The sequence below is a fragment of the Rhinolophus sinicus genome, linkage group LG10 (genome assembly GCF_036562045.2).
Source record: "Rhinolophus sinicus isolate RSC01 linkage group LG10, ASM3656204v1, whole genome shotgun sequence".
NCBI lineage: Eukaryota > Metazoa > Chordata > Mammalia > Chiroptera > Rhinolophidae > Rhinolophus > Rhinolophus sinicus.
In genome coordinates, this window is record NC_133759.1 from 60,756,082 (window position 1) to 60,775,995 (window position 19,914).

The 19,914-nt window shown below is 38.6% G+C and overlaps 1 protein-coding gene across 1 annotated transcript in view; it reads right to left on the minus strand.

Moving 5' to 3' along the window:
- Window positions 1-19,914, minus strand: part of SUCLG2 (succinate-CoA ligase GDP-forming subunit beta) — a 253,425-nt gene that overhangs the window by 179,090 nt on the left and 54,421 nt on the right. Inside the window, exon 2 of the mRNA XM_019757202.2 lies at window positions 16,489-16,630. Within this exon, the coding sequence (XP_019612761.2) occupies window positions 16,489-16,630 (142 nt within the window). The remainder of the gene's footprint in view (window positions 1-16,488; window positions 16,631-19,914) is intronic.

Genomic DNA, 19,914 nt, shown 5'->3' on the forward strand with positions numbered 1-19,914 from the left:
CTGTATTGTGTTCTTCTCCACATGCCACTCTGTGTATTCCAGCAAGGGAGGCCCACAACAATTTCCATTGCTGATACCAAAGCCATGTGGCTTCTGAGAAATGTTTGAGCTAGATGGGGTGTTGCCTTCCATTTCATTTTTTTCAGAGTGTTAAGTATTCATAAAATTATTTCTCTACCCTGAAAAGTTTCACATTCTTCCAAAAAGAAAAAAAGACAACAGGCTCCCCAAGAGTTTAGAAATAGAAAGAGAAAAGAAAACTAAAAAAAAAAACACAAAAAAAAAAACCTTCTAGAATCATTTATAGTTATTTATAGTTATAGAGGCATGCCAACTGAAAAATGCCTCTTCTACTATTTAGCCCACTGAATACAGCCCTATTTTCCAGGAAAAGCACATAACACACACGAGTGCTGTGCTGGAACATGGCATATGAAGTATACTTCTGAGGCTGTTTCAGATCTCCCAGGCAGTCTGTCCTGAAGCCTTCCCTATCATTCCAGAGAAAGGATGATCTTGGAGATTTAATAAATCAAAAGCACAAAGAGAACATGCAAAGAAGCTAGGACAAATGAAGAGAAACTCAAAAACTTAAAGAGGGAAGAGAGGCAAGTTGGCAAGAGCACAGTAAAAGTTAAAACAGACTCAGGCCAATCCAGGACAAGCGTAAATGAAATCAGATTTTGGTGGACTGAGAATCAAAAAGAACTGCATTTTAGAACTGCATCAAACTCATCAAGTGGGGTACACTAACCACTATCACCAAAAAATAAATAAGGAAAATCTACATCAAAATACCCTTTAGACATAAACTTTCCAGTTTTCTATGTAACCAGTCCCATCTCTCAGGTCTATAGGTCAAGTAAATTCAGCAGGAAACTTACCTGTAAATATTAACAGCAGTAATAATTAAAACAGCTAACATTTATTGAGTCATCCTACTTTGCATGCACTTAACTAATTATAACACAATGAGCTATTACAATAACATAATGAGACTCACAGCAAATCTTTGATGCAAAAAATTTGACTTCCTTTTTAGATGGGGAAACTAAGGCATAGAGGGGTCAAGTAACTTGCCAGAAAACTAGAAATCCCAGGAAGCTTGGCTTCTCAGAGGAAGCCAACACAACAATCCAGAGAGGTAAGTGGTAGCATCAAGGGCTATTAGAAACCTGACACTTTTTCTGCCATTCTCCCACAAATATGCATTTATTACCACCACGTACAAGGGTGCAAGGCACAGTGGATGAAAAAACTAAAGACTGTACGAATCCAGGCCTGGAAACTCACTGTCCTGATGAAGAAGGAAGATCTTATTGATAAGACCTCACAGAGGACTTTCACATACAATCTCTCATGTGATCCTCACAGCATCCTAACCTGTTATCCCCAGTTCACAGAGGAAAAAACTGAGCTCAGATAAGGCAAGCAAGTTATTCAGGGTCACAAAAGTTCAATGGCACTGACCGCATGTGAACTGGTATTAATTTAATGTTCATTCACCCAGCATCCCCGAATGGTCTGGGGAACAGGTCCTCCTTGTCATTCAAGATACCCAACTAGACAAATGGCAAAAAGGAACTGGCACTATCTAATCACAATCATACATAGTGCTCCATCCCACCTCTAAAAAGTGGGGAGGGGAATGACTGAATATGGAAGCCACAGCTCAGATTCAGGCCTTCTGAATTCCATTCAAATATTCTTCCCACCACACCAGGTACAGTCAGCCCAAATACTATACAGGAAACTCATGATGTAAATGTAACATGTAGCTCATGACGGTTTCTGCTGTTGGCAAAGTAAGTTGAGGAGAACTGGACCCATTTTGCAATACCCATGACTTTCTTGCTCGCCACAGAAACAAAGTGCTTTGCTGAGCTGGGGTAGCCACTGCAGGCTACTAGGAAGACTCACTGTGTGAGTGGTCATTGTTTTTCTGAGACAATCTGTTTATATTATTATAGGACTCGATCTACATAGGCAACTTCTACATTTATTCCACTGATTTCTTTGGCATGGTCTCAAAGAGAAACGGCATATTGTGTGACTATAATATAGAATGCATGCGTAGTAATTATTAAAATTTGCTCTTGTACTCTGGGTTATTCAGATTATCATACTCCGGCCAATAACATATTCAATAGGTCTAACACTTCCGCAACTCACTTCTTTATCTGCCATATTCCAAACATCAGCAGGTCCCATGAGCTCTACCTCCAAAATAGATCCCAAAGATATCCCAGAGATATACGAGTACATACCCACTTCTCTCGCTCCTCTGCCACCCTCATCATCCAACCCACCACCTTCTCACCTGCACAACAACCTTCATGCAGCCCATTCACCACAGGACAGTTCATGACGGGAACTACTTATCCTGCTTTGCTTGGAACTTTCTTGGTTTTAACTACTGAAAGTCCCTATCCTGGACACCTCTCACTCCTGGGCAATCCAGGATAGCTGGGCATCTAGTCTATGGTGAACTTTTCATATAATAGGTAAGATCAGGTCCTTGCTGTGGTTGAATGAGTCATGGCCCCATTCTTCACCCCCTTCCCCCCCCACCCATGAACATCCTGTGTCATGTGCCCTTGCAGTTCCTTCCACTTCCACTAGAGGTGCTGTTCCCTTGACTTATGGCTCAATCAGTGGGATGTCAGCAGATGTGATGCAAGCAGAGGCTTGAAACACGCTTGTGGTTAGGTTTGCTCTCTTATGTCTTGGCCATTTCTCTGTGAAGATATGCCTATTCCAGGAAGACAAGATGCACGTGGAGGAGTACTGAACCCAACTAGCAGCCTGCAGCCACAGCCGGAGGCCCTCGGTGGGCCAATATACAGACATTTGAGCAAGAACAAATGACTCGTTGGGCTTGGGGATGGTTTGGCATCTAGCACTGTTAAGATGCCTAATTGATATGGATTTTACCAAAATTGTTCCCCATCTCACTAAGAATAAAATCCAAAATACTTACCTAGGCCTACAAAGCCTGCTCTCACCCACCTCTCGGATCTCACCCCACTGCCCTTCTCTAAATTTCAATCTCACTAGCCTTTCTGTTTTTAAAACTGACAAAGCTATTTCTAATGCAGGTTCTTCACCCCCTGGGTCATCTTTACCTAGAACTCCTCACTTCTGGCTCTTTCTATCCGTCCATGTCAGCTGAAAATCACCACCTCAGACAAGACTTCCCTGACCATTCTAAGTCCTCCCTGATTTTACCACTTCTTTATTAACGTTGCAGCACTTCTCAATCTGTAAATTATTTGTCTGTTTATACTCTGTATACTCACCAAATTCAAATATTCAAAAATCTCTCAGTAAGTTACTAAATATCAGCTGAATGGTGCCCAATGGTCCAGAAAATCTGTTAATCTGATATCCTCATGGTCTGAGGTGTAAGCGATTTTTACTATTGAAAACAGAAGGTGAAAATGGATAACACAGTAGAGCTATAGATGATGTTTATCAATCACGGATACATTTTTAAATTAAAAGTTCAAAAGGGATTTAATGGGGAAAAATGTTATCTGACACAAGCTGATAAAAACTAGAGAGAATTATGTCAGACTAATAGTTGTATCATTCTTTCTAAATGAAACAGTATCTCAATATCAAACTCCTATAACTGCTTAAATCAAAGAAAGATGAACAAATAAAAAGTTGCTTGGCCTGGTATGAAATTACAAGCCGTTAGCTACAGAAGTTAAAACAGAAACAATGAAAGTATCATTCTCTATCATTAGTTATAGTTCCATACCACCGGCCAAGTGGAAAATTTTAGCTATCTGCCTTCAGGGACTTCAGTGTTCACAAAAGACCCCTTTAAACTCCAACCACTGTGAAGTTAAAAGGCACTGAATCATGTGAACGTTTCTATACTGGGAATATTTTTGTAATGTGAACAACAAAGACCCAGTTCCTGGTTCAGCTAATGGGTGCTGCCTGCAGTATTCACGGCAGGAGAGGGGGAGCTACCACGACTCCTGAGAGTGCTAATAAAAATCAACCCACGAGGAGAAGAGACAGATGTCAGGTAGCTTCAAGCAGAAAGGGAGGGCTTTGGGGGAGCCTGTCCAGTCTAGGATGCTTTGCACTAAGCTTTGGGGAGCAAGAGGGTATGAAGAGATAGATCAGAGTCCCTCAATGAAGGTAAGCAACCTTGTGAGCAGGGCTCTGAAGGCTAAAGCTCTGGTCCCTTGGCTCTGGGCTCAGAAGGAAAGGACGCCTGACTTTGTTTTCTGTCACTCGGAGGTGCTCCATTGTGCCTGGAATTGTGAAGCCCACTAGTGCTGTTACTGAAGATGCGACCTCACAGTCCAGCCTATGTGGACCTCTTAGGGACTCTTAGATATTTCTATAAACTAGGAATGAGGATGACATATCTCAGAAATGTCTTATCAGGATTCTATGAGGCAAAGCACTTAACAGCATTTATTAAACATATAGAAATGTTAGCTGCTACATTTTCCACTACCTAGCACATGCGTCCAATAAATATTGCTGAATGCATGAATAAATGCAAGTCTCAGGTTCTGTTGAAGTGTGCTCTTCTACTTGAAAAGGGGAAAAAAAAAGACACAAACGTGTAAAACATCTGTCTTCTAAGACATCATCAAGCTGGTAGATATGAACATTCTAGTCATGAGAAAAACATTTCAGTTTTGTAAATGTGAACTTTGGTATTTTGGTTTACACATCATTCTCATAAATTTTGTTGGTGAGTGTCTAAGCTCCTTAGTCTTATGAATTCTGATTGGGTACCCAAAGTTTCCCAACCTACAAAACAAGGAACGACCTGGGTTTACTCAAAGCAGTATCCTTTGAGGGGTTGTCCACAGATATCTATCTCAGAAGGCAGCCATCTATACTTTCCTCAGGCAGAATGCTTCTCTTTCCCACAAATAACTACTTTGACACACAACTAGCAAAATAATCTAAGTTATAACTTCTCTCTTCAAAGCTAGTATTGCCAATTTTTCACCAATCATTTTGAGGGATCGTTTCCATGAGACCCAGGGAGAAAAAAGATTACTTACATCACACGTGTTTCGAGCCTTCCCTGGGTTTCCTTATAGACCCTTCTCTTACTTTATCAAAGCAGAGCATACACACCACTCTCACAAAATTATGACAACCTACTATTCAATACTGCAGAATATTATTTTTTTCTAAGAGCAGGGAAGCCAGTGATTAAAATGTGCTGAAATGAGAATACTTGGGCTACCTTTCAACTGAAATGAACACACATCCAAGATCTTATAACTGAAAATAGAGCTCGTTTATGTAAATAGGATGAAAAGCCACAATGGACCAGGGACTTTCATTAACATGACGTGCTAGAGCAGAGAACATGGCAGAAGGTCAAGCTCCTTGTCTAAGTTGATTCATTGCTGGCAATACCAGAAGACTTGACCATCCCTGCATTTTGATCAAAGCTGTTTCTGTGGCAGTAAAGAGGAGGACCAGCCTGAAGAGAACCAGGACCAATTTCTGCCACAAAGCTGAAAGCAGGCAGAGCTGCCAAGCTGATGTGTCTCTTCATGACTTCCCACCTTCCCACTAGGGCCAATGGGGCTGCTGCTCCCTTAGTTTTACCTTCTCCCTAAACTAAGCTCAAGAACACGACCCGGGGCATTAGAGAAAACCCAACTGGGTGAGTACATCAAAGAAGTCCTTCTTGGCAATGGTTAACCCAGATGGAAGGTTCCCTGGGGTGTTTGTTCTCTTATTGATTTTTCCATTCTGCAACCACTTACAGAACGCATCTATGTTTGAGGTACCAGGAATGCAAAGATGAATGGGAAACAGCCTTGGCCCTGGAACAAAGAATCAAGCCTTGTCCTAACCAACTGTTTTATACCCTGCTCCCTGCAGACATTCCTAACAGTGTCAGAAAGGGACTTTCATCTCATTCATCCTTCATTTAAAACCTGCATGAAATCATGGGAAAATACTTAAAGTTATCATATTCTGTCCTACTAAACTGGCTTCATGTTTAGGACAGTTGCTATCAAAGAGTCATCCTTAAAGTTACTCTTTCAGTAAGGTGACCAAATACCTTGTTTAAATGGAAACAATTTTGAATGGGATTGCTACTAATTATAGTTTTAGAATAACAGATGTATCTAAGTCTGTTCCAGGCAAACCAGTAAGGATGGTCATCTAAGCTTACAGACACTTAAGAAAACTTTAAATGCCAGATGAATCTTGAAACCTCTTGCCCTGGTTAACAGGAACACACATAACCGATTTCTTATATGAAAAGTATTGTATGAGAGGTCAGCCTACAACTATCTCATAAGGAACGTGATTCCTCCCTCCAGGGTACAGGCCATACAGGTTAAATTATTCTCTACCCCCACCTCATGAACACTGAAATGTGGAGTATACCACCTACCATAACAGCAAAAACCACAGTAATATAATGACAACACCTGCATTGTTGGTGGGAATGTAAATTGTTACAGCCACTTCGGAAATCAGTGTGGAGGTTCCTCAAAAAATTAAAACAGAACTACCAGAAGATACAGCAATTCCACGTTTTGGTATTTATCCAAAGGAAACAAAAACACTAACTCGGAAAGATATGGTCACTGTAGTATTATTTAAAATAGCAAAGATATAGAAACAATCTAAGTGACCATTGATGGATGAATGGATAAAGAAAATGCAGTGTGTGTGTGTGTGTGTGTGTGTGTATGGTGCCAAAAAAACGTATACATATTTTAATAAAGGAAAAAAACTATTAAAATTATAATACTCAATATATACCGACAACAAAAGATGAATACAAGTCACATTTGAGTTCTGCAATTCAAGAGGTATTCAAAGTGGTTACCATCAGCGTCCAGACACTTCTGATTACATCGAACTACTGCTTGAGCAACGGTGACCAAAGTGTCCACTAGTATACATTTTTTGGCACCTCCAGTACATACACACACACACACACACACAAACACTGTATACACCATGGAATTATTACTCAGCCATAAAAAAGAAGGAAATCCTGCCATTGATATGCATGGACCTTGAGGGCATTGTGCTAAGTGAAATAAGTCAGACAGAGAAAGAGAAATACCATATGATCTCTTATATTTGGAATCTAACAGCAAAAAATCCCCAAAAATAACACATTACAGAGTGGTGGCTGCCAGAGGTAAGGGGTGGAGAGTGGGCAAAATGACTGAGGGAACTAAAAGATACAAACTTCCAGTTATTACATGCCCATGACTTATTTATTTTAAGTCCCGGGGAGGTAATGTACAGTGTGGTGACTATAATTAATAATACTGTATTGCATATTTGAAAGTTTGTAGGAGTAGATCTTAAAAGTTCTCAGCAAAAAGAAAAACAGTGTAACTATGGATGGTGATGAATGTTAGACATATTGTGGTGATCATTTCACAATATATACATATATCTGTACACCTGAAACTAATATGTTACCTGTCAAAATATCTCAATTAAACACACATACATACACACAACAACATCTACCCATGTTTCCTATGAGCAAGACACTGTATTAAGACCAAGGTCACTCCTCCCACGAAATCCATGGGTAGATACAACTGACATCCTATGTTTTACAGATGAGGAAATGGAGTCCTAGAGAAGTTGAACACAACTAATAAAGGGGAGGAGCAAGGTTTGATAACAAGGCAGTCTCCTTCAGAGCCCACCTTCTGAAACACCACAGGACCTCCCAGAAGACAGCACTAAGGGGAAAAGTTAGGCTGGACCAAAAGGTAATAATAACAATGATAATGATCCCAACTAAGCATCATTGAGACTTCAGGGTATACAACTATGCTACACCTTCTACATACATGACTTCATTTCACTCTCATGGCACCCTAAGAAGTAGTATTATTAGGTTGATGCAAAAGTAATTGCAGTTTAAAACGTTAAAAGCAATTGCAAAAACCACAATTACTTTTGCACCAACCTAATACTTCACCCATTTTACAGATGGGAAAACTGAGGATCCTAGGGGTCAAATCACTTGCCGAGCTAGCATGTGGCAGATGCAGTATTTGAACTGGGCCAACTCCAGAGAGATCTCCCTGGGTTAAAAGGCACTCTAACTAAGGAAAGAACATGGACAAAGGCAGGAAGGGAACTGATGTGGCCACACACTGGCAAATGGCACAAAGAGGCACAGTGTGGGCAAGGCAGACCACGACCATGTCACGGACGACTGGCCATAAGAGCTTATGCTGAATCAGCTAAACAGGGAAGCATAGTGAGGAATTCTGAGCAAGCGGAAAGTCATGAAAGGAGTGAGATTTTCTTGTGTTTATAGTCCTCATGTGCAGGTTATTTATAAAGAAAATATATATTTATGTGAAGTTATTTTTCCGTGATACATCTAAAACCTGAAAACGGAAAAGTTTGATTTCTGTATATCAAATACTTTTAGCACTGTTAGTTATCCTGTTATCCACATCCCATCTGCTTCCTTTTCCCCACACTAAGTGACTCGTATATTCACTCAAACAAAAGTCTGAAGACAAAAAAAAACAACACACACACAAAAAACACAAAACTCTAATACTTCGCCCCTATTTAATTTGAGAAAAATAACAGACTCACAAAATCCCTTAGCTTGTTCCACATTGAATGAAAGAAAAAAAAATACATAATTGAGGTAGCTTGTTTACTCCTCTGGTCTTCTTCCTAAAGATAGATCAAGCAACATATTTTTTTTAATTTTCTCAATTCATTTTCCGAATTTTTTTGCAGTAACCTAAAAAAGTCAAATCGAACCTTAGTACTATTTATGCACATCTGTTAAACATTGCCAACTCCTGTAATAACCGCCTTGGGGAATAATGTAGCATCTTAAAAGCAAAATTCCTTAGGTAGTACTTATTCTGTTGCAATGTAAAAAAAAAAGCACGATTTCATTTTCTTTTAAAATTATGTAACTTTTGATTTCATGGACCCCAGTTACCCTACAAAATATCAACCAACACTATACAAGTAACATAATCATTATCAAATCATCTGACAAGTTGCACATACTGTGTTTCCCCGAAAATAAGACCCAGCCGGACAATCATATCTAATGTGTCTTTTGGAGCAAAAATTAATATAAGAACCGGTCTTATTTTACTATAATATAAGACTGGGTCTTATGTAATATAATGTAATATAAGGCCGGGTTTTATATTAATATTTGCTCCAAAAGATGTATTAGAGCTGATTGTCTGGCTAGGTCTTATTTTCGGGGAAACACAGTAAACATAGTTTAACACTTGGATGTTACTACAAAAGCACCAAGCACTTTTATTTTTTATCTGCTGTTGATGTTTTCAATAGTTGTTATTATATTCCTTTTATGATGGCTCAGAATATTCACTCAGCTCAGATAAAAAAACAATGAAGAGAAGAAGGTAAACTGGTGAGTCCCTCGTTTGTAGGACACATGCGCTATGTTTGTCTTTTTTCACCTGAATCATTCCTTGAAATATGCATCATTATCCTTAATTTTACAGTCCAGTAAATTATAGCTTAAGTAATTAAAGTAGAACAGGGCTAAGACCTGTGTTCTTACTGTAGAGTTCATGTTCTTTCTAAGCCAAGAAGCAAAGGGACAAACTCCCCCAAATTCTAAACACTACAGACTGCTATGTGATCACAAACCCCTTTCCTCTTCTCCCGAAGTGTGCATGAGACTATATTCCCAGTCTATCTTGCAATTCATTGTGATTATCTGATGAATTTTAGCCAATAAATAGAATGTGATCTGAGTGATTTGGCTGCTGCCACATGCAATCTCCACATGCAATCCACCATACTGTTTCCTCTTAAGTGGCTGAGATGAACACATGCCCAGGTCATCTCTGGGAGCCACGTGATGACGAGAGCAGAGTGACATGATGAATGAGGCTGGATCTGTGGGTCATCACCTAGAGGCAGATCAAGAATACCACCCTGGGCTTTTGTGTGACTGAGAAATCACTGCATTGTAGTAAGCTACTGAGAATGAGCAGTTTACAGGTTACAGAAGCTAGCACTACCTACCATACCCAAACAGAAAACAATCTAAATAAGTCATAATAGGAAATAACAGTCAATCTAGGGATTACCATACAACCATTAAAACAACATTTTTGAAAAAAATATTAATATTTGGGTGATGTTCATGTTATAATGTAGAATTTTAAAAGTAAAATACAGAAGTGTATGTATAGTATTTTCCCAAATAAAAACATTCTTTCTCAATTATATTTACCTAAATACATACACAGAAATTAATGTTGCTGACTGAATGAATGCGCAAGAAAAATAGAAGAAAATATGTTAATATTAAGTCAGGTCCCCTCTGGATGATGGGATAGAAGGAGGTTTTTACTTCTTTGTACTTTTCCATAGTTTCCAAAATCAAAATAATGAGCACACTCCTTTTAAAATCAGAAGAGATTTCTGTTTATGTTTAAGATTTCTTTTAATAGCCAATATATCCAGACTGACAGATAATACGGAACTAGCTCTCATGCCCCCTTACCCCCAAGCAACGTTTGTCTACACCTACAACCCCAGCAGGTAGCCTGTGGACATTGAGAACTACCAAACTGTACACTGGGGTGAATCAAAGACCCCAGGGAAAAATAATTCACAAGAAAATCCTGGAAAATGAGAACATGCACATAACTTTTTGTTCCTTCACAATGAGGTGGCTTTAAAATACAGGTTAATAAATAACTCCATTAACAATACACTGAAAAGACAGAAAGTGAAATGATGTCAGTTACCGTGGATACACAATCATGGGCAGGCAGAGATCTGGTGATATTCAGAACCAGTCCCTAAAGGAAAGCCTTCCTTTGCGTTTACATAAGGATCACATGAGCTCACACCCACAAAATGCTCAGCAGGATGCCAGGCACACAGCCGGATCCCAAAGGTTAAATGCAACCACTATTATTTTTATTGGTTAAAGTGTGAAAAGAAGAATTAATCTTTGCTTTAGTATACTGCCAAAATTCAAGTTGAGGCATTAATTTTGAGAGCATTGTTATTCGTTTCTAAGGAAACTGGCAGGAAGCTACATGTGAGCTTCCATAAAGCCTGCCTGCCCACAACCTGCCTTGATCTCACCTTCACTCTATAGGTCTCCTGCTGCTTCTGTTCAGTGAACACCACAGAACTAGGAGGGAAAAGACATTCTAGCACACAGAGATTCTACGGAGAGGACCAGAGAAACTCATGTATATTTGCAGACGCAAGAAGAGACAAAAACATTTTATAATAGGGGATCTCTTTACAAAAATATATACAATAGGAAATGGGATATATATAATAGGAATACAGTTAGGAAAAGCCTTTAATGCCAATTCAAGTGTTCCTTTAAGGAGAATTTGTAAGCAAACATTAAGAAGTAAAAATTTTCTGAATAACAATATTTATTGAGCATTTACTATGTCTCAGGACCCATGATAAACACTTTCTGTCTGGAAGAGTCAGAGTTTTTAGCAACAAGCAATAGAAATTGACTCTAGCTAAAATAAGCATTAAGTAAGTTACAAAAAAAGACACTGGGAGGTTCACATACTCCAACAAGGTGGGCAACTGAGGCACAGAAAATGAGAAGGAACCAGCAGCAGTCAGCATCAAATCTCACCACAGAAACCATCTATCTCATGAGGACACCACGATTATTTTTGGAAAGCAGACACTGCTACAACCTCTGATGGCCCATATGTGCCATTTGCTTCTTTGCATTCCTGACTCCAGATTCAAAATAATGGGTAGCTGATATGGTGGTAAAATGAAGATTTAATACAGAGAAATCAATGTTATCCTTGCTTGTCATTATAAGACAATAATGACCATCATCTCACTACAAAGGTTGTAAGACCTTTGGCAAGGTCCTGACCACACAGTGTGATATGACAAAGCCACAATAGTCTAGGAGGCTTGTAACTGCTAGAGGATTAATAGTACGAGTCAATCAGCAGTTCCCTTTTTGCCTAAAATACAGTTTCTTTATGGTGTAATTCACGGGGCTTAAGATGTGATTATACATAAAACGAAAAGAACAAGTTATCGTTTTGACGAATGAAAATATGTTATAGCTAAAAGCAATCCAAAGCAAGACAAGTTCAATAAAAACTCCTTATCTCCATTTTAGGATGTAGGTCATTAGCTCAGGGAAGATGAATTTCTCCATTCATATTTCAATTTCTTCCCTGGCAAAAAAAAAAAAAAATACTAATAATAATAACTGAGGTTTTGAAATACAATCTTCTTGCTGAGTCAAATGTTTGAGCATCTCATATCAACATGAATAATTAATAAATTGTGGAGATTCCACAAACTAAAAAGGGGTGATTCTAATGGTTTCATCTATGCTTATATGCAAATACTATCAAGACAGGCATTTTGAGGTAAGGGACACAGCCCCTCATCCGTCTTTAAAGACAACTGAAAGGCAACATCAATATGAGACATGCACACAGTGGGCATTCTGCAATTATCTTTGAATGTATACATTAAATTTAGTCCACAGAGGAGAAATGTAGGTAGTTAATAAACCTCCTGAGAAAACTGTAGGCAAGAAAAACAATTGCTTCTTTAAAGCATGATTACAAAAGGTAGCTCATACAAACTGCTACAGAAATGAATATTATCCACATATTAAAAACTTAATTCACCAAACCAAATTTACTCTCTCAATCAGACATAAATCCATTTTCTGTGCAAGAAAATGAGACTCTCACTCAGTATCTTATCATTATGAATTGTGTTTCAGAAACAAAAGGTTTACATTACCCATTTTAAACAAATGTTCAAATTAACAAGCTTTCCATAACTATCTGGCAAAATGTTCTATTGTCCAAAGAGATATAATAAAATGAATCATTAAGAAAATATCTGCAGATTACACAGTTTCTATAAATTGTACCTTAGAACCTGCTACATCCTGTTTAATTTAATCTTCTAATTTTATTAATATGTATTTTCCATCTTAAAGATGCTGACTCACACAGAAAAGTCTCCCAAGAATATCATCATCAAGTTAACAAAGAGGATAAATGCTTGGGGAGGAGATTAAATCTAATCTGACTGGGTAGAAATCCCATCTTTGTCAATTATTAGCAGTACAACCTTGGCAAGTTTTTAACCTTATCTTGCCTGTTTCCTTGCTTTGCAAAACAACAATGCTGCACTAAAAATGGCAGTATTTGGCAACTGATTGAATATGTTAAACATGAAAGGCATTAGAAATGATCTGGAGGGATCTCAGCTTGGTAAGGAGAGGGACATAAAAGGAAGAGACGGTTTAGAGCAACCAAGAGATGACAAGTTCCATTTGGACCAGGAGAGATGGAGACACCCATAAATGGATGGCCAGCAGACAACGAGGAATGTGGTTCTGTCACAAAGAGATTATTAAGCTCATACACGCAGATTCCTGGAAATCAAACACATGTCTCAAGCAACATCGATTTTCAAAATACTTTATAAAATATTTTATTTTAAAACACAGCCACATATAAATAAAGTAGAAAGATGAGCAAATACATATAAATCATTTACAAACTTTTTAAATTAAAATATGAACTCTCATAACACACGACTGATAGGATACTGATTATCACGTCTCAGATTTGTCTATGAATTTGAATCATGACAGCAGTGGACTCCCTGAAATTATATGCTGATAATGACGATACTGATAGCAACAAAATCTCATATAGGACTTACATATGTTAGGCATATTATCCTCCCATATAATTTTTCCCATTAAAATATCATAATTATTAGGTGGAGTTCCCATTTTTGGGACAATCAGAAAGATACATGTACGATTCAGTTTCAACCTTTACCTCCAATCTATTTGGTAAAACTCCAGTTGTGCACTTGGCTCTTGTCAATCTTGGGGTGACAAGAATGTAAATACTATGAAGTTTTGCCAGATTCTTCTTGTTTCACTTTCTTCAGGCAATCGCAGTGCCATATGCACTTCCTTTTATATTCACTATCAACTCGGTTCATTTTCACCCAGTTAGACTTGGTATCATCTCCTCTTCCAATACGATAAATATCCTTTCTGATCAAAACCAGAGGAGACTTTCCTTCTACTGAAACTGCTCACTGAATAAGAGACGGATTACTCATTCACTCACCAAACAGGTGCCTGGATTCATTTTCTCAGTTCTCTTTTGGCTCTAAGCAGTACCAGAGAGGCCGGCCCCTGGCTACACTCAGTAAAGGAGTGTCACAGGGATGTGACACACAGCCAAAGTTATTTTCAACCCCTTTCCCAGTTAAGAGTTTTCTTAAAAAAAAAAAAAAAAACAACACTCCTCAAGAACCAAAATGCCTTTTTTAAAAGTTTATTTTCATTTTTTCAAAGTTTTATTTAAACTTGCTTCATTGTCTGTCTCTTTCCCTCCCTTCACCCTGTAACTAATGGCCCCAGCACATGAATGACATCTTGCTAATTCCTCCAAAGCAAAAATGGTGTCTTAAAAACAGTGTACAATCCCCGACCACAAAGTGGTGGCTAAATAAATGCTTATAAAACAAATCCACGACTAAGAAGCCAATTAGTTCAGCAAGTCCAAAGCTCCATGAAAATCTGAAAAATAAGTCCCTTCAGCTGTGCAGTGCCTGAGGGAGGGTAATCAGCCGGCTTCCAGAATTCCCTTAAGAAGGACCCTTAAACCTGAAATACTAGTATATCAGCACATTTAAGAAAATAACGGAGGAAATGAAGACCAACATGAACTTTACATTACTTTGCTCTCATTACCCAATCCCCAAACCACAGGAATATAAAACAAAAGTGATCCTTTCAAGTAAAAAGGTTGGAATACTAACCTTTACTGAGTCTATTATCAGAGTTTACTGAGGAATATTCATCCAGGTTTAGGGCTAATTTTACTGTTTTGTTTTTTTTACCATAAAAAGCAATTCTGACAGTTTTTGAAAATGACACCAATTATCATTTCTTAAAATATCAGTTGATCTCAGTTTCTAAATTTAGCATCTGTAAAGTACCAATTAATTTCTTTTTAATATAAGTTCTAAGAAGAAAGAGGACTTGCTTATCTCCCACTGCTGCATCCATGGTGCCTAATACATGGTCGATAATCAATAAATATTTATTGAAGAGAAGAATAAATATACACTTCAATTGACGTAACATAGAAAAGATCTGGTGTACAAGTATTTGAAGGAACTTTGAAAGGGAGATAAAAGGAGACCAATTGCTCACTGTAGCTCCTCCCTCACTGCTTACTCTTAAGAGCATAAAAAATTGAAAAATTGAAATATGGGGCGTTTCTGTCTTGTACTCTCAAACCTGGCTGCGCTGCCTGGGCAAGGCCAGTTAACAGATGCTCTATTCTTTATTTTCAATGGGAAACGACTGCTTTCGAAGGTTACAGGCAAAGAATGTACATGCAAAGGCTTCTAGTGTCCAGATCGGAGCTGTCCAATATGGGAGCCACCAGCCACAAGCGTCTATTGAGCACATGAAATGAGATGTGCTGGCGGGATAAAATGCAGACCGGATTTGTGAAGATGAGGACAAAGACGGAAAAACAAAAGAGAACGCAAAGCATCGCGTTCATAATTGTTTTATATTACATGTTGAAAAAAATCACATTTTGAATACATTGGGGTAAACAAAATACAGTATTCAATTTAATTTCACCCATTTCTTTCGAATTTTCTTAAGGTGACTTAAAAACCTTTATGTGGCTCACATTATACTTCTATTGTACACTGCTAACCCTGCCCGACAGTAAGAGTCTATATGCCACAGAAAGGAAAGTTCACTGAAAAACAGCAGAATCTGATTCCTAATTACTTAATCTATAAATAGGGAAATTGGCTAGATGTTCTACCACATACCAACATAGAGGCTCCCTCAAAGACTCACAACAGCATCGGGAGATAAACACATCAGCCTCGATTAATAGGTAAGAAAACTGAGGCACAGGAAGGAAAAGGCACTCATACAAAAGCTATGGGGCTAGTAAATGGGAGGGCAGAACACTGAACCAAAGTCAGCCTGACTTCCAAATGCGTGTTCCTCCCTTCTCTCCCCCAGTCAGTCATTCAGGGAACTTCCCCATGTTCTAAGAGTCTTGAAAAAGGATGCCAACTATCCTTCCTGATTTACCCTACGATGGGCTTCTCTTTGACACTCCACACCCTTCAACCAGATTTCTCACAGCTACTAAACCACAGAGAAGAGAACAGGGTAAAATGGATTGAACCAAACTGAAAAACTTGGACAAAATTACCATAGAGTGACATCCCGTATGATGCTTTCTCATGTAAGAGAATAAAGGTTTCCTAATTGGGCTTTTTTGCCTTTGCAATTCAAAGTTCTCCACTGCATCTGTCACTGTTAGTAGAACCTGCAACAAAGCAATGTAACTAGTGGGAAATAGCTACCTGTGAATTTCCTAATTTGAGCCAGCGTATTTCACCTGGTATGAATTAGCTTACTTAGTCTCTTAGCGGCCTCCAGAGCTTCATTCGCAGTGTCTGCTACAAAGAATCTTTGAACTTTCACTCCGTTGTCAGACATCAGTTTCTTGCTCTGGTATTCCTGCAGGTTCAGCCATCGTCTGGAGGTTAATTGCACTGGCTAGAGAAATTGGGGGAAAAGCAAGAACACTTATTAATAACAAGAGAAATACCAGTCAACCTATATGGCCAGTCTTACAGGAACCCTCAGATAACCATCAGCAACACAGATTTTAGAAAGACAAAAGAAAAAAAGTATATTAATTCTTCATGCTTAATTATTTTTCTTATCAAAATGTTACAGAACTACACATACACACACACACACACAAATAAATGCAAATTTTTAAAAACTATGACAACTCAATGTGGGGACAGAGCAAGGAATGCAGTTTCCAGCCTCTTGCCCTCACGTGGAAAGGTGCTCGCTCACTCGGGTAGTAAATGGCCATCAACTGTGATCGGATGGCCATCAGCTGTGGCTAGTTGGCTGTCAGCTGTACCCAGTGAGTCACTGGCCACTAATATAACTGTCGTGGCTACGCTAGCAGCAAATAGGGGCTAGAAAGAAGATGGTGGCTGAGCTAGCAAGGGCGGATTGCGGATTGCAGATTGCAGGGAGGCAGATTGCAGTTAGCAAGTGAGGTTGGTTGGCAGAAAAGCAGATGGCGGGATCGTGTGGCTCCTGCTTCCTGTGTCTACAACCCAGGCGCCAGCAAGGATATAGTCATATGATTCCCCTATCTGTGGCTCTGTGGGTGTTCCTTTTTGGCCTCACCATGTCCTGCGTTCTTATGTGGGAAGCGGGACCAGAGACCCCGCATGACACCCTGCAAGACACTCAGTAAGATCTGTCATCTAGTTAGCAGTAACACACCAATGCCGGTTTCCTGGTTTTGATACTGTACTAAAACTATGTAAGGCGTCAACATTAGGGGAAGCTGGGAGAAGCATACATGGGACTCTTGCACTATTTTTACAGCTCCCTGTGAGTCTATAAGTATTTTAAAATAAAAAGTTATTTTTTAAAAATGTTAAGGACTCTATTATATAGCGTATGCCTCCCAACCCCCACCCTAAACAAATAAAGCTCACAGCATTATTTCAATACCTGTATGCACATCATTAATCACTGCAAGGTATCTCAGGAAATTTGAAGTCAATGGGCCACAGACTAATCCATTTCTTTCCCATAGTTTTTAATGGAGTCTGCGTATACTCATTATATAATCACTCATAACCAAAGTTCAGTGCAGTAACCTGAGTCACTATGAAACTAGTTCCTAAAAACTGAAATTTGTGTATTAAAGTAAACTTGCTTAAGCATCATGTCGGAGTGGTTTCCCCATAGGCACTATCACTTAGTTGTTACTATCTGTGCTGAAAGAAAATGATCAAAGGGCAGAATGACATGAACAGGTAAATTCTTCTCATTTTATCCAATAAGATCAACAGCATTCCCTATCAAATCCATAAGACCATTTTTTAAAAGAAGGAAAAACAATAGGGAAAAATGAATACCCTAAGGTGAAGCTCACTTTCATCCAAGAGTCGTGATGCAAAGGAACCACTACTCACAGGAGGTAGGATGGCAATGTCATTAATGGACTAACAAACCAAAGCATCAGCCGTACAACTGGATCACAAGACTGGTGGCGGAAGATCACCTGTCACCTCCTAGCGATTTCTGTCAAGGGCCCCGGTGGATGTCCAAGGCAGTTATCACACAGACCAGAAACTGAGGTCCACAAGCCTTTCCCACAGGGACCCATTAGCTTTCAGGACCTCTAATGTGTCCTTAAAATGGCATTTTCTTTTGGAATCTCCAAGCTGCAAAGCAATCATGGAGCTTGGGACAAGGGCCATTTCAAAGTGGCTCCAGCATCTGGGAACTAGAGGGAGTTCTACTCAAGGCCAGAGTGTATCTTCAACTTCTTTTTCTCTTTATAAATAGTATGACAGTGGTTGGCATATTGAAGATACTCAAACAATACCAGTTAGGTGTCCAAGTGAATAACCCCTGTCCTTTGTTCTTCTGTCCCCTGATGTAGATCATTGTTCATTCCCAGAAACTGACCTTCTCTAAAAACAGAAAAGTAAAAATCCTTTAGACCTGAAATAAACATGATGTAATTTACACACACTGGTAAAAAATTCAAATTTCGATACGACTAAACCTAAAGATATCTCTCTGTTCTGTACTTAATGAAAATTGGTAATGATGGCTTTAATACTGAAGTTGCCTGCACTTCTTTAGAAACACATATGCTGGGATAAAAATAAATTGCCAGGCAAATAATGCTCACATCGTTTACTATATACTGTATAACTGCATATGATTTGTTACTCTTCTGAATTTTTAAGTTTTGATGAAACATTCGTAATTTAAATAACACAAAAATTCAAAAACGAACATATTCATCTTCTCAATAGTCTTAATAGCACATCACATAACATATCAAGAAATATTCAAGTTTTAAGCATTTAGTGAAAGCCCCTTAAAAAAAGATAAGATTAAACATTAGATATAAACCATATTCTGGAACCACTTTTAAAAGGAATATGGGGAAGAATCCATAGATTTAAGTCTATGTTGACATATCAATTTAAAGCAATTAACAAAAGAAGAAGAAAAAAAAAGACTGGTTGAAAAGAACACTTGAGAGAGATCAAAAACAGCCACAATGTGGTCACGGTCAATTCCTTTTCATCAGAACACTCACTGTATTAATTTTAGATATGTTAATGCAATTTGCTGCACACTAATTGCAATTGATCCAGAAACCAGCTTCAGAGACATATAATACATATTGACGGTTTCTGCATTGACTCAAATGAAAGCCTGCTTAAAATCAGTCGCTCTGAAATTGAAAACTAACACAGTGAACCCAGTTCCAAAGCCACTGCTGATTCCAAGCTATCACTCTACAAAGTGACCATCTTACAGAATAATCACCTATGTTTGTCAACCCTAAACTTGGAAGAATACAGTCCCTGACTGGGTCTAAAACTTCATTAACTCAACTTCATTTATTAAGAAGCTGGGATAGATCTAGAGAGGAACAACTTAAGTCTACTTTTGTATGTTCAGGTGGAAGAAAAAAGGAGACGAGACATTTGCTAAGCAAATGGATGCAATAAACTGCTGAACAATAACAATATTAATAGTTCCATCTACTATTGGCTGAGCATTCACCATGTGTTAGGCATTGTACTAAGTAAGCACTCATGTATCTAAGGGTCAAAACAATCATGAAAAGTCAAGTATTATTATCTTTCTCAATAGCTGTCATTAATGCAATCCAACAAATATTCCTAATCTTCCTTCTCCCAGGCATTCCTGGCCTTAGCCCATGTAACTAGTTCTGGCTGCTAAGTTGTAAGTACATATGGTGGGTGACACCT